General features: G+C 34.6%; 1 protein-coding gene across 1 annotated transcript in view; it reads left to right on the forward strand.

Moving 5' to 3' along the window:
• The window catches only part of LOC146158173 (protocadherin Fat 4-like), a 78,501-nt gene that overhangs the window by 18,612 nt on the left and 44,115 nt on the right, over positions 1-15,774 (forward strand). Inside the window, exons 10-13 of the mRNA XM_083383846.1 lie at positions 4,091-4,254; positions 5,021-5,227; positions 14,625-14,892; positions 15,555-15,773. Of these exons, the coding sequence (XP_083239972.1) occupies positions 4,091-4,254; positions 5,021-5,227; positions 14,625-14,892; positions 15,555-15,773 (858 nt within the window). The remainder of the gene's footprint in view (positions 1-4,090; positions 4,255-5,020; positions 5,228-14,624; positions 14,893-15,554; position 15,774) is intronic.

A 15,774-nucleotide genomic window follows, 5' to 3' on the forward strand; every position in this document is an offset into this window, starting at 1 on the left:
ATGATTTAAGGGCATTTAGTGGAATTAAAACTATTGATTTTGACATCTGACGAACAGAAATAACGAGCTATTTTGGCCTGTGTTGAATCATACCTGTCTGGGTGGCGTTGGTTGAAACATTATTTTAATCACCTAGAAAAGCTTGCCAAAAAACTAAAATCGCTACGAACGAAAAGGCAAAGTTTTATGCTCTGGGTGGTCCTTAGCCCAACTTTTCAAGTTATAATGAAAAAATCGCTGATTTGATCAAAATTCGAAGCCAATCATAAATAAAGAAGAAAACGTCTTTCAGTAAAAAAAAAATAGTTTAAATAAACGAAGCACGATTTTAGTGAACGTACCGTGTAACAGGAAATGCTGTATTCAGGTCATTTGGGTGGTCTAATCTTTTCCGGTCCTTTCATATCAGGGCGTGCTACCAATAAACCGTCAAATATTGGCGGCCATTTTTGATCACAGATTACTGTGTTTGTTGTGATGCAACAAACATCAAGGCTGAACGCTTTAATTACTTGCAATCGGGTTAGGGAGCCTATTTTTAGCTATACGCCTAATTTCTTGTCTCGCTTTTTTACAAGCGTGGTCTTTGGAAAACGTTGCTCTGTAAAGAATGTAGGCAATTCGCTTTTGACAGCTGGTGCCCTTTGTAGCATGTTTTTTATTTTATTTTAATATGAACTATTTTTCCACTTTAGCATAGATTGCCAGACTTACCAACTTAAATAAAAAGTAATTTCGGTACAAAGACTAAAAACGTGGGAAAAGAATAAACAAAAGTTCGTCAATCCCAACAAAACCACAATGGTGTTAGTCATTATAATAATATAATATTTGCGAAAAAATTAACGACTGAAGTCACTTCTGTAAAGTTTTCTCAAGTAAAAAAGCTTTATTTCTAGTTCTAATCTAATTTAGCTTTTACTAAAAATGCCAGTTTGCCCGACGGTATATTTTAGTCTCTCAGTCGAAACAGAATTTGAACGAATATTCTATGGTCGTACGATTTACAGTGTATTAATTAAAACTAATTTTAGTTCAAATTTTGGTTAATGTGTTAGTTTTTAAAAAAATTGGCAATTTCAAATCGAATGTATTTCGAAACTAAAACGCTCTGATTCTAATTTTAATCTAGATTGAAAAAAAAACTAAAATTATCTACTTCTAGTTTGAATCTATGGCATACTGAATGCGTAAAATTTGAAAGTATCTCCTCGCCCTTACACGTAAATGACGACAATGACTTAAAATGACAGCAAACAGACTTTCCAGTCTTGGGTGAAGTCAATAATTTACAAAATAAAAAAATGACTGACTTTGACCAAGACAGGAATGTCCAAAGAACACAATTTTAATCTAATTTGAAAAAGCTAAAATAAACCAAGTCTTCCTAGTTTGGTTCCAAGCTAATCCCTCCGATCGAAGGTTGTAGGTCAAGCGAGGCACTTGCAAGTATTTCCGGGTCACCCCCCCCCCCTGGTTTCTAAATTGACACCGACCCGCGAATTAAGTGCTCCCCTCTACGGTGGCAGATTAGGGCGTACCCCCGACCGCTATTTATTTGTAAATATTTTAAAACGCGCTGAGTTCTGTTCGCGTGTAGTAATTTGCCAGTTTATTGCCGCTTTGCCACATTTCTTCCCCTATTAGAAATACTTTTTAGCTTCCTAAATCTATTACCGAAGTAACTGGTTTCGTCAGACCATAGTTTAAAACAATATTAGTATTTTACGATGTTTGCCAGTTAAATGAAATTGACAAACCCTTATAAAATGTTAATAATTTTATTGCCAGGTGCTGGTATATAAAGGTTTTTAATCCAGTTGCGTTTTACGACGTGATTTTTTACTTCTTTACCTTTCCCCAACGGTCGTTTTTTTGTACGGTCTTTCAACCTTTTTTGCACCTTACAGTTTAGCGCTCATGACCAATCTTTTAGGAGCTAAATCATTTAAAAATCGGCAAAATTGTAAAATTTTTAAAATCGACAAAATTGTTTTAAGCACACGCTTACGAAACCATTTCGGCGATCGAAATTTAGCACGACGCAAACACTTGATGAGGGCGTTATTTTGAAAAGAGTCTTCACTTTTGCTACCGAATATGGCTGAAAACTTATATTAAGTGGCTTCAATTTATTTACGAAATAGCTGGTAATAAAACGCTTCCATAAATGTAGGGTTCGGCCGACAATTCCAAAACCGGTTTGGAAAAATATTCAGAGGCAAATTTATTTATAAATTCCAACCAAATTTGTAATACGCCTTAGAAATAATTGAATAGACTCACGGAAATCGTATAGCAATGGGCTTGCAATTTGAAAACCGGTTTGGCAAAAATATGTTTATTTATAAATTCCGACAAAATTTGTAATACACCTTAATAGTAATTGAATGGGCGTACGGGAATCATAGCAAATGCTACGGAATGCAAATTGCTTTAACTTAGCAGAACCAATTGCTCCAGGGGTTGGTACGCATCGGTGGAATAATGATTTGCCATTATGGGATTAAGTTTTATTGCCCGTTTAACTGCATAGGAGTGTACGTAGATGGTAGAACCGTCGCCACAATATCAATTTACGCAACGCCAATTCGATACTGTTATAGTGTTTGCGAATCACCAAGAATGAACAAAAATAAATGTCTTGTTCATGTATTGTATACGCAATAATTGTAGCAACAAAACATAAGCGTGCACAATTAGTTGTTTTAGATTTAATAAAAATAATCTAATTTCTGCTCACTGCAGCTTTTTATAGGAAGCTTCATTTCTCCTCTAGCACATGTTTAATATCTACAACAAAGTCATTTGTTTTACAAAATTTACAATATATGTATATATTTCTTAAATAAATGTTCACAAAACTATAAAAAAGTAAAATATTGTAACTTTTTTTAAATGAATAAAAAAATTAAAAAAATTGACATAAATGTTAAAAAAATTCCAAAACAAAATTAGAATTTTTAAATCAAATGATTAAAAAAACTAAAAAAAAATATTATTAGGAATAAATATAATTATCTGGTTTCTTTTTGTCTGTTTTTTGATAACCTTAAAACATGCAGATGCAGCATTAAGCTGTTGCACCAAGTTATCACGATTTTTGATCTAAATTTCACTGGTTATTAGCAGCAACCGCGCTCAGTCAAGCATTACATATACCAAAACGACGGCAAACCGCTCGACACTTGTCCAACTTTCAGTGTACCGGATTAACTTAAATCGGCTTCGCTGACTTATTACATGCTTAGACAAGGTGCGGTGTTCAGGCAGTCATGTGGCTTTAGTACGGTCCATCAACCAAGTTTTTTAGCTGTAATAAGGCGATTTTACGTTACAACTAGTTTTTAAAGTTTTTTGTAAAGTATTTTTCCTGTCTGATTGTGATACCACTTCGGGAACCAAACATGTTTTATTATTTTTTATTTTTTTTCTATTTTTTATTTTTATTATATGACCTGAACCGAGATTTATTTTTTAGTTTGTGCCAGTTTTTCCCTTGAAACTTTTAATGTTTAAACGCAGAATACTGACTAAAATCGTGTGAAAAGCGATCGTTGTTAACACGTCAATATTGAAATGAAGTGTCCAGTTAGCCAAATATTGGGAACCAATATCTACCACAACAATTTCCAACCAAATCTACCACAACAAAAACGCTCTTTTTTTTGAACGGTAAAACTGTAGCCTATTCTCGCCTATCCAAGATTGTTTTTATTTGTGTTACTCTCAACCCCCAAACACAGAAATAGATACAAATTAGTACAATAAGCTAAACGTATGTAGTTCCGCGAATTCAACTTCAATATAATTGTTCAGTTAAAAAAACACTACCGGGCAAGAAATATTGTTCTTCTGGTAATTCACTTTCATTTGCGATAACAACAAAGTACGTGAAAAAAACAGTATGAAAAAAAGGAAGTTAGGTTTTGTGAAAAATATCATTTGGGTTTGATAGCACTTTTCGTTAAAATCTATACGAAATATTTATTTATTTTACCCATACAATTGTTCCTTTTGTAATTCACTTTTCTTTGCGATAAAAAAACAAGTTTGGTAGGTCACTTTCAAAATTGTGTTCCTACCTTAGGTACTCCCCCGCTATTCAGCACGATGACCTTGAACGTGATTCCTGGTGATCCGGAGCGGCAGAGTGGACCCAGGTTCGAGAGTTCTTCTTACTCCGGGAGCATCAGAGAGAACCTGGAACCGGGGATATTTGTGCTAAGTGTGGCTACTGAAGCCAATCAGCAGGTTTGTTATGTGGAGAACTACTCGTTAATCACATTGCTGCGTTTTATTGAAAATGTTTAACGTTGTTTTAATAAGTAAACTTGAAAAACTGAGAGAAAACAATCATCCTGATTTTTTTTATAAAACAATAAAAGCACACAAAAAGTAAATCTTTTGCCGTCTTAACGACCCAGTATGTTGTTTTTTAAAGTAGTATCTTACAACACCTAATTTTTTGCCAAAATGATGCATATTTTGCACTTTTAGTCAATTTAAAATTTAACAACATTGTATGGAAGGGTATTTTTTAAATATTAAGTATACCGAAACCAATCAGCACGATTGTAATACTTTAAATATTTTACCATTTTTTACCAATGAAAATTGTAAAACTAATACCAAACAATCATCCTATTTTTTTTTTGTTTAAAAATTAAAAGCAAAAAATTAAAAATCATTTGTTGTTTTTGCTCAATGCTGTTTCCAAACTCCAGATACATGACAAAACTAATACTAAACAATAAACAAAATTATGGAAGCTTATTTATATTTAAATATTTAACAATAAGCGCTGTTAATAAAGTGTCACCTAAATCCCGATATTAAAGGACAGCGAATATCCTGTTTTGTACAAAAAATGTACAAAATACTTAAATTATCTACTTATATATATATATTGTTTTTATAATTAAGCTGTTACTAAAATGTCGCATACTTGGCAAAACCAATTTTAAAAAAGTGATAAAAGCAAAACATTAAAAGTTGACATTTTTATTCCCAAAAACAGATTTCCTTCTACATTTATGAGATAACCCCGATTCCCGACCTCGGGAATTCCCCACAACCCCGGCCCTTCGCCATTCACCCCTCGTCGGGCGAGATTACGTCACTGCGCCGCTTCGACCGGGAGCAGGGCGTGACGTCATACAAATTGCGCGTGGCTGCCGTGGATATGACGTCATCGAGATCGGAGCCTAGAGTTAGCTCCACCGAGGTAAGGAAATTGTTATAAAAATGAACGCTTTTAAATATAGGACGTTTCTTAGGTTTATTTTGTAGGTTCATATCATTATGTTTTTTGTTTTTTTGACAAACTTTTATTTTTATTCTACTTAAAGCTGTTTAATTATATTGAAAAGAGCGTCTAAGACGTATAGTGGGATTTTTTTGGTTTATCGATTTAACAGCAATGAGGACTGAAAAATTGCCTATGTTGGAATATGTGTTTTTTTGAAAACTGATTGAGTTTGACAAAAACTGTTTAATTATTTAATGAAAAACGAAATTGGATTTTGTTGTTTATTGATGTAGCGGCAATGGGACTAAAGATATAACTATCTTCGGACAATGTCGCTAATATTAAAGCTTTAAATGACTGAACCTGTTGTTTACAAAATTTTCCCCTTCAATTTGTTAAATAACAATCTCTGACATATCTGGTCTGAAAATAGTTTTCCTTTTTTTCCTCTGGCAAATTTGTTGTTCGTATAAAAGTAGATTTTTGTTGACATCATTTTCTGACCTTTGCTTCGATCAAAGCTGTTTTTCGTCAACATTGACGAAAGATTTTCACATTTTTTTTGTTCGTTTTCCGTTAAAGCGATAAGAGTTATCTGTCAATCGAACTGGTGCATTAGTCTAACCCCAACCCCCAAACACGCCCCTTAAAACAGGGGAGGGGTTGCGTAAAAGCCGAAATCCCCACAGTTTTTCGATCTCAACCATACCTATCTCGGCTTGCTGAAAGGTTTTACAGAATGCGGTGTGCGGTGGGAATCGAACCCGCGACCTTCGGGTCAACGAAGCGTCTCCTAATGCTTTTATAGGTGTAGCCACCGTAACCTGTGTTGTGCGCCCTGCTCATTATTTATCCAATTAGTTATTTTAGAGGCTGAACGACAAATTGAAAGCCCCGTTTGGTATTTTTACATTATTTAAGGACGGTTGGTTTCTTATAAGAAGAAATATGTTTCAATATGTACTCTTTTGGACATATGAAAACGTAAATCTTTCAATAACAAGGATTTAACATAAAAAAAAATTATTGTCTCAATTGGGAGGTTTATCGTTTTTTGAGTAGTTTCTTTCGACACTCCAAATTTTACCAAAAACCTGCATTTGTCGCACTTGAATAAAAATTTCGAAAAAATACTTGAAAAAAAAACCTACAATTTTTAGAATGGTAATTTCCAAAACATTCATTGCTAATGCAATGCGGTTTTTGCCCTATATCGAGTGACATTTATCACTCCTAAGCATTGGACGGTGCCGAGTAAATTAGGTGGGAATCCACAAGTCGCCATTCTTGTCCAAAGAATCGATTAATTCCACTCCACGACACTTCGCTAATGTTCCCGCAGAACAACTGAAGTAGTAGTCAGTCGTTAAGCTTTGCTGAAAGTAGCTCGGTAATGGACCACAACGTATGGCCGTTTTTTAAGGCCACTTGGAAATTAGCCGGAACCCTATTTGGGGCCCCTTTCTTGACTCACCCTTTGTTTAAGTTACATGGTGGATTTGTAAGGAACTGGCTGGATTTTAGGGCTAATTTTTTTTTATTGCTTTACACACCCACACTGTAACCCTTCTTAAGTAAAAATAAGAGCTTTCTAATTGTTAATAGATCGTAGTGTTTGGACGTTTTTAAGGCCACTTAGAAATTAGCCGGAAATCTATTTGGGGCCCTTTTTTTGACTTACCATTTGTTTAAGTTACATTGTGGATTTGTAAGGAACTGGCTGGATTATAAGGCTAATTTTTTGTTATTGCGTTACACACCCACACTCTAACCCTTCTTAAGTTAAAAAAACGCTTTCTAATTGTTGATATATCGTCGTGTTTGGCTGGTTTTTTTTAAGGCCACTTAGAAATTAGCCGGAACACTATTCGAGGCCTGTTTCTTGGTTACATAATGGATTCATAAGAAATAGCTGGATTTTTAGGCTAATTTATTTATTGGTTTACGCACCTACACTCTAGCCTTGTTAAATTAGGAGTAAACTGTTTTTAATAATTTAGATACGTTTTTAAGTATGATTTTGTGATAACAAAAAAGTTCGAACTAAAGTCGCAAACTGCTACTAAATGTCAAATAAGATTTATGAGTGTATTTTTAAGGCGATTGCTATAACGGACCAAGGGCAACAAAATCACATATAATATTTGAGAAAAAAAATTGGTTGATTTTGCAATAAGCTCGTCATTTTCTGACCAGGCAGTTCTGTTAAGTGGATAAGTCACGGCTCTCTTACTAACGAGCACTTGGTCAAGCTGAAATCAGTTATTTTGCTATCGAGGAACTTAAATTTCTCGAAGGCTAAATTGCCGTTCTGAGCTGGCAAATTGGACGTTAAAATTATGTGTAATTTGTGGGAGGTTAAACGTTGCTTACGCTGTAATGGATTGCCCAACACCAACAGTTTGGTGGGTTGTCTCTGATGATAGCACTTTAAGTAAATTGTTAGTAAACACTTTTATATTTGGTTTTTACTATACAAATATATTAAACGTATATTTTTTTCCCTTTTACTAATAAAAATCAATAGTCTTCTGAGGACACTGAAAAACCTAAATGTCCCCCGTTTTTAGCATAACGCGTGCTCTCGCTTATATTTTTAGCACCCAAGTTAAGTCATATGGGTTTTCATGAGGCCTAATTATTTTTAAGGGTTTAACCCACTATAATCACAACAAAATAACACGTCAATTAGCGTATCCAAGCTTTAATTATGTCATCAGTCTGATTTCGTCATACAACACAAACATATTTTAAACAAACGATTAAAATCAAACACGAATGTTCACAAACAAAACTGTCAGTCTGCTTTATTTTAAAAGTAGCTATAATTCGAGTCCATAATTCTACCTTTCGCTAACATTTTTTGTTGTGTGTTTTACGTGGTTTTAAAATAATAAAAATCAACATAATAATAAATGTAGAAATATTCAAGGCCGCGTTGATAATTATTTTTTTTATTTAACTTTTTTCTTTTTTAAACATTTTTAAAACCTTGGAATACTATATACGGATCTGTTCATAAGTTTAATTATTCTTAAAACCATTTAATGTATACTTGAAAAAAAATCCCTATATAAGTTTGCTAAATTTACATGCGCGGTTATTTATTATATTTTGTAACAAGATGACAAGAACTTTGCGCTAGACCTGAGATTTTCAAGCTATGGAATCATTTGTCTGAAAATAGATTTTTATAATAAATTCCGCTTTAAAGAAAAGCGCAATACTGCCTAGAGAGTCAAAATGTTTAAGCTTGTTTTGCTAACCCCTGATGTCGTGGAATATTCACATTTTAAATTGCCACGGTTTTTACAATTGAAAGCGTCGCCAACCGAGCGAACTATCTGCGTTTTACTGTAATTTTCGCCAAGAATAATTGCCCAATTTCAGTTTTTGCGACGCGCCGTTGTTAGAACTCTTAACACTAAGTTGCATATTGAAGCACAATTGGAGCCGAGATGTCGATAAGATCTCAAAATCCGTTTCCTTCGACACAAGAACGACATTAAACCGGTTTCTTGCGGGCCTCTGGCGCTGTGTTGGTTAAACTATTATATCCAACTTTTATAGTTTCGAGTTTTTTTAACTATAATTTTATTCGGCAATTGTTGTGGAATCGCGGTGTTGTATTTGGAGAGTTTCACAAAATTCTTGTCAAATTTGAAATTAACTTCCACAAAATTGTTGTCTATTTTTCTTTGTGATAACATTATAAAATATGGGTTAACTATATAGTTCTACATGCGCTGAAATATCCCTATTTCGTCTAACTAAATACTCCAACCATTATGCTTGAATGTTATGAATTGAAAAAACGATTGTAATTTGCACAAAAAAAAAACAGATTCGTTATTTGACTGAATCTACCTCCAAAACAAAAAGGCAAATTCGCTAAAGGAACGAAAAAAAGATAATGAGAAAAACCTAAGAATATGGTTGGCCTGCGGGTAAACGGCTGAAATAAGATTACGTATTGCGTTTTTATTTATTTATTGTTTTAGTTTGGTGATTAAAGTCGTCTTGAAACCAAATTGAATAATCACGTCGAAACGCTTTTAAATTGCTATTTAATCTAATAATTTGCTATAGACATGATGATTACATTTCGTGATGTATATTACGTCATTTTTGATTACAATGATCAATTACGAAAGCTTGGTAAATTAACCAATCTTCTACTTTGCCTTGTTCCTAATTGGCAAACCGTGTCAATACGATACGATACGATAAGTTAACGCTGCCAAATTATGCCAACAATTTTTGTGGTTGGTACAAGTAGATATATATGATTGAACGCAACTTGAATTTGGCCAATTTTTAAATAATTGGTTATTTGTTTTACTAAGCTGTGGTCCAGGAAGATTGCTGACTGATACATACTAAAACGTTTAGGGCTTTAATTTGAATCGTCTGTAAAACGGGTTGCTAAAATTGACTTGTTTTCGTGATTATCGAAACTCATTGGTTTAATGAAATTTGATTATTTGAACACACTTGTGATTCTGTAAGGTCACCGAAACCATTCAGAGATCTAACTGCTTAATTGGCTTTAAATTGGTCTTTGCTTGTTGTATTTAAGAAACCGCTTGCTTTAATACAATCTTAAATGCACCCAAGGCGGAAATTATCCAAATGTCGTCTTAATGGCTTTGACTGGTTCCCGATTTGATCGTGTTTAGGCACTAGCACAACGTTCTCAAAATACAGAAGTTCTTTCCGTGTTGGGAATTCACTTAAAAATATATATATACTCTTAAAAGTATAAAAAATGGTATTTTTTTAAATACAGTTTTAGCATCACTACCATCATAACTTTATTAAGCCTACAATACACCTAATTTTCATATAGGCTTGATAGTTCCTTGCTGTATATATATTTCTAAGTATTATGAAAAGTTTTTTTTTCTGTTTAGAGAGTTTTTGTGAAAAAACATTTCCACAAATTTAAAGTTTTTCCGTAAGTGCAACGATTTTAAGATAAAAACCTAAAAGACAGGCCCGGAGCAACATAAAGCAATCACCCGCTAACGATAACAAAACAAGTGGTTCGGCCGCTTTAACATTCGCAGCCTCGGCCCCAAATTCGCTTTAAATCGCAATCAGCTGTGCTATTTGCGTCACACCGATATCAGCTTACCGCTTGCCTTATTAGGGAGGGCGATCGTCCCACGATGTGCGTTTGCTACAAGCGACAATTTGACTTATCGCACCTTTTAATGGCTCCTCTTTTCAGCCAATTCGCCGCAATTTTCGACGGTTATCAGCCTTGGCCAATGTCTGTGACCTGAGGTTATTTGGCGACTGTGTCTCGCCTGAATATTTTCCCTATAATTTGCTGTTTTGACTATATGTTTACGTTTAGCAGTAAACTGCATTCGTTTTTTGCATTTTGTGAAAACACCCTACGCACGGTTCTATAGGTAATATGGATGTCCGATAATATCGGATCGGAGCCGATAACTGATGCCAATGATGGTATCGGTACTCGACCGATACTAGGGTGGTATCGGTGCCGATACGATATAAAACTGTAATACGAATTTCGGCAATGATGTTGATTTTTATCTCAAAAATTAATTTTATAGAAAAAGATTCGGATAACAACTGGAGGTAACTAAACTGAAGACTAAAGCATTTTTTACCTTATAACCTTGGAAAAAAGTGGTTCGAATATTTAATTTAATCTATTTTGCTTGTTTGAGCATAGTAATGAAAGTATCGGACAGGTAAATATATAAATGAATAGAAACTTTGACTAAGGTAATTATTAATTTGCTTAAAAACTACAGCTGTAAACAACTACTTAACTTGTTTATTTGATTTTCAGTCTGATTTTGTTTGGCCAATCCTGTATACCAGAAGCATTGTAAATGTAGGGTTAGTTTTAAGTTGTGTTTGGTTAGCTTTTGTAAATTTGGTTTGTCAGGCTTTTGTTTCGGCAATTGAATTTAACTTATCTATTTTTTGTAAACCATAATATAGCTGGGTCAAAGATGCTCGGTATAAGTAGGCTCCAAGCCCAAAAAGATTATAATAGTTGGCAGCAGATTTGTAAAACGGTTGTTAACAAGGCGTCGTAAACCAATTCAACAAAAGTGGGCCGCGAGGAAAAAATAACGGTTAAAAGTCAATGCAGCGGCCTCTACAGAAACTTGTCGGTTTGTTTACCAAATTTGACCGAAATCCAAGTTTTAGCTTTTAAATCGCTTTAATTCTCCTGAAGTTTTGGCGCCTCGTGACTTAAATTAGCGGCTCGCCTTTTTCCTCCTTTTTTCTCTCTTTAATGACCTCTACGCGAGACTTTCAAGGTCATGGGCGAGTCAAGTCGTGATAGCCCCCGGCGTGGTGACCAGTTTGGATCAAAACAATTGCGATTTCGCTTTTAATTGTCGCGATACGATGGAAAAAGAGCCGCCTAAGTTCCATACAGGATGTCCGATAATATCGGATCCGAATCGATACCGGTTTCCAAGTGATAGTATCGAAAATTAGTCCGATGCTAGGGTGGTATCGGTGCCGATATATTGTAAAAGATTTTAAAAGATTTCAAAACGTGTCTTGTAATGCCACTGAGCGTTTTTTCCAGTGAAAGAATTACCTAAGTAAATACTATTTTGTAATTTTTTTCATCTAATTCGAGATTGGGCCTATATTTTGGTTTGTTTACATTCACCTCACCCCTAACTGTATTCTTTCTGTTACCTTACCACATTTCCCACTTGATCACTAATGTTTTACGCTTTTGTTTTACTGCCAAAAGGAAATTAATCTGTTTTCACATCTTTTAAATCAAAAGAAGCCTGTAAGTCTTGTGTTTGGCGTGGTGTGATACAGTTGGTTTTACGCACTAGCCGCTTTACTAAAGATTGAGCTTAGCGTTGGCGTTCGTGCCACGCGGCTACCCTGTTATGTTATTAAAGATTAATATTAAACTTGAATGCGGCATCTGGTAATCGACGATTGTTAGGCAGAAAACAAAAAATGGCGTAACACTATCGTCTTTAAATTCACATTCGCACACATACCAACAGCAAAAACAGGCACAGCGCGTTAAGCGCGCATGTAAAAAGGCGCCTTAAGCGTATCCCAATAGTTCCCCGAAAATACGCTGAAGGCATTTCAAGTCGTTCAAAAACAAGCTACGATTTGACCACCGCACCTTTACCTTACTCAGTCACAGGACTAAGCATTATCATAAGCAGTAGGCCTGTTCTCCAGGTGTTTGTTGTTTTGTTTAACCTGAGTCAAACTAAGCCGGGTTTGGCCAGGCTAGTGTCCGTCGCCGTCCGAAGCAGCCTTGGGCCTTCTAAAAAAACTTTAACTTTATTTTTTTCTGTTGTTGTGACTTTTTTCTTGGAAATCAAAAGGGCCTGTGTAAAATTTTTTAGACTTTATTGCTTCCCCATTTTTCAATTTAAAAAAAAATGACTTTCACTTTTTTTAATTTTTTTACTTTTTAATGAGATATGTTACTTACAATTTTTCTTTTCATATTTGAAAAAAAAACATATTTTTGCCATATTTGCTGTCTGTTAAAATGCACAAGGTTCAATTAAACCCTCTATATACGACTCATTTAACAACTAAGTAACAAGATTTTTTTGTTAAGTGTTTAAGACTTACACTGTCGGCTTGCAAAATAAAAAACAGATTCACCAAAACTGTACATAATTCAAGTATTCAAATTTTGTGAACTATTCTACAACCTTAACAAATTTAGTTTTTAATCTCAAAAACACACTCTTAGGCAACAAACATTTTTTTAAAATAACAAATAAATCTTTAACAATGGAATATGGTGTCGTGTTAAATGCTTATCATATTAAGGAACAGCGTGATTGTTATATTTTGAAAAATCACAACAACAAACAAAAATGTTGTATTTCGAGATTCTTAAGCATTATTCTTCGTGGTTTTAAATAAAACAAGATTTACTGATTTTATAAAATGACCACGCAGGTACATAGGCCCAGAGGACATTACGTTTTGTTAGGCTTGACTTTTAAAGTCCGTCCATCAGATTGACTGTATTAATTTAACTGTTAATCCCAATAATAACTTAGATACGAACTCGAATCAACCTTATTTTGACCTTTTTCGTTTCTCTGTATTGTGAGCGCACAACAGCCTTGACATTTCCATTGTGACATCATTATTGACAGACGCGTGCTCCTTTTGAACTTTCTATGACTCGCTAAACACGAAAAGTAAGCTTTATATGATTGATTATAGTGGTTTTGGTCACACTTTGAACTCTTTGTAGTTCTATTTACAGTCCGTGGCTTTATTATGTTGAAGGCAGACCGTTACATAATATATCTAAAACACTATATTAGTAAAATCACAGCTGTGGAATAAGAACAATACTATTTTTTCTTATTTAACGACTCTTTCTAAAAATAGGCATATATTAAAAATGTGTTTAAAATTAGAATCTGTTTGATTTTTTCATTCATCTTTAAAATAGCCACAAATCTAAGAATTGTAAACGACTCTGTTAACATATAAACGCATAAGCTTTTGTTTAACTTAATTTTGAAATTGCTTTATAATCTGAAAATTCAAGATATTAACTAAAAAATATCGTATACTGATCAAGGCCCAAATTTGTAATTAGCCAAGTGTGTTATGGGTGAATATATATAGAAAATAAATCAAGCACTTTTACTAAACCGGGAAATTCCAAAAACAGTCTGCATTTGATGCTCCACAACTTGCCGATATTTAAGTGGTTGCTTCATTTCAGAGCAATTAACTTTTTCTCTTAATTTAGAAGCGAAAGTAGTTTGTGTGCGTTTGTGCGCTGATGCTTGTTTATCCATAAACCTACTGTACATTGTTCTCACGCTATAGCTATATTGGCTGAGTGTCTTACGCACGCACACGCACGTACGTACGCAAGCACACGCACGTACGTACGCAAGCACACACATTCACACAGACATACTTATATGCAAGCGCAGAGCCTTACATACGAAAATCAGCTTGACGTTGGGTTGAAAACAATTTTTTTACTCTCTTAGCCAAACCACGTCAAAGGTGTTATACTATGAATTTAACCCCTAGATTTTTCTCACTTTAAAACTTGCTATTTTAAATTATTTCGCTCAGGACTAAACACTTGAAAAGCGCTTTTAAATCAGACATTTTTCGCAATTTTAAAATACATAAAGAAACAAATCTATCTTTTCCAAAATAACATTAGCAACTTCCATAAAATTAAATATAGAAAAATCTAAATAAAACTTGAAAACACCAACAAGATAAAATTATGCTTATGCTTTTTTTAACTTTTTCCAACATGTTTCACGTAACATTTATTTTTAAAAGCGCTCCAGATTAAAAATGATTTACCCCCAACTTTCATCTCCAGGTCGAAATCAGCATCCTGGACGAAAATGACAACGCTCCGCTGTTTCGTTCCGTCGTCAGTGACGTCATAGTGTCGGAATCGGAGTCACCGGGTTACTTGGTGTCATCCCTGACGGCTGACGACGACGACCAATCAGGAGGCGCGATCGTTTATTCGCTGAGGCCGGGCGCGAGTTCCGAGGACTTTGAGATCGATCCCGGGAGTGGGAGGATTACTATTGGAGCTCGCGGACTTGATCGAGAAAGAACGGAAGAATATTTGCTGACAGGTACGCGGAGTCGTGAAATGACAGTGTTCTAGGCGTTTTTTAATATATATGAAGTTTAGAAATGGTAGCGTTTAAGGTGGATTTTTCGTAAATTTACATGTATTTGAGAGATGGTAGCGTTTTTAATGGATTTTTTCAATTTGCATGGAATCCAGAAATAGTAGTGTTTAAGGCGTTTTTTCTTAACATTTATGCAAATTGAAAAAAATCCATTAAAAACGCTACCATCTCTCAACCCCATGTTATTTTTTGCTTAAATTCAAAAAAGTGATAGCATTGTAAAATGGTTTTGGTATATTTCTAAAAAAAAAAAATGGCAGTGTTTACAGAAGGTTGTTTTGCAACAAGCTAAACAAAAACTTTTAAAGTGACAAACAACCTTTTGGGTTAATTCGTAGGTGACGAAAAACACTTTTTCGTTTTTGTACACAACAGAAACGCAGAACAATAAAGGGAACCAAAAAAGTTTAACAAACCAACTACTCTCAATTTAAAAACCTTCAGCAATCTCATTTTTGGCAAATATCACTTTTTTGAGACATTTAACCAGAGTGCCGAAAAATGTAACACAAAAAATACATTTGTAAAAACTTAAAAAATCATGTTCACACATTTTAAATCCTGGAAAACTGAACTTCTTGAAACAATTGTTGATTTTTTAGTTATCGCCAGCGACGGAGTCCACCAATCCAGCTCACAACTCGCCGTACGATTACTTGACTCGAACGACAACGACCCGACCTTTACGAGTAGCGAGTACATTTTCGAGTTCGTCGAAGGAACCTCCACACCGCCCTCCAGCGGAGTATACGTAGGTCACGTGAGCGCAACAGACCGTGACGTTGGAGAGAACGCCGAGATTACTTACAGCTTCGTCGACAG

Source organism: Ascidiella aspersa, chromosome 3 (assembly GCF_963924565.1).
Source record: "Ascidiella aspersa chromosome 3, kaAscAspe10.2, whole genome shotgun sequence".
NCBI lineage: Eukaryota > Metazoa > Chordata > Ascidiacea > Phlebobranchia > Ascidiidae > Ascidiella > Ascidiella aspersa.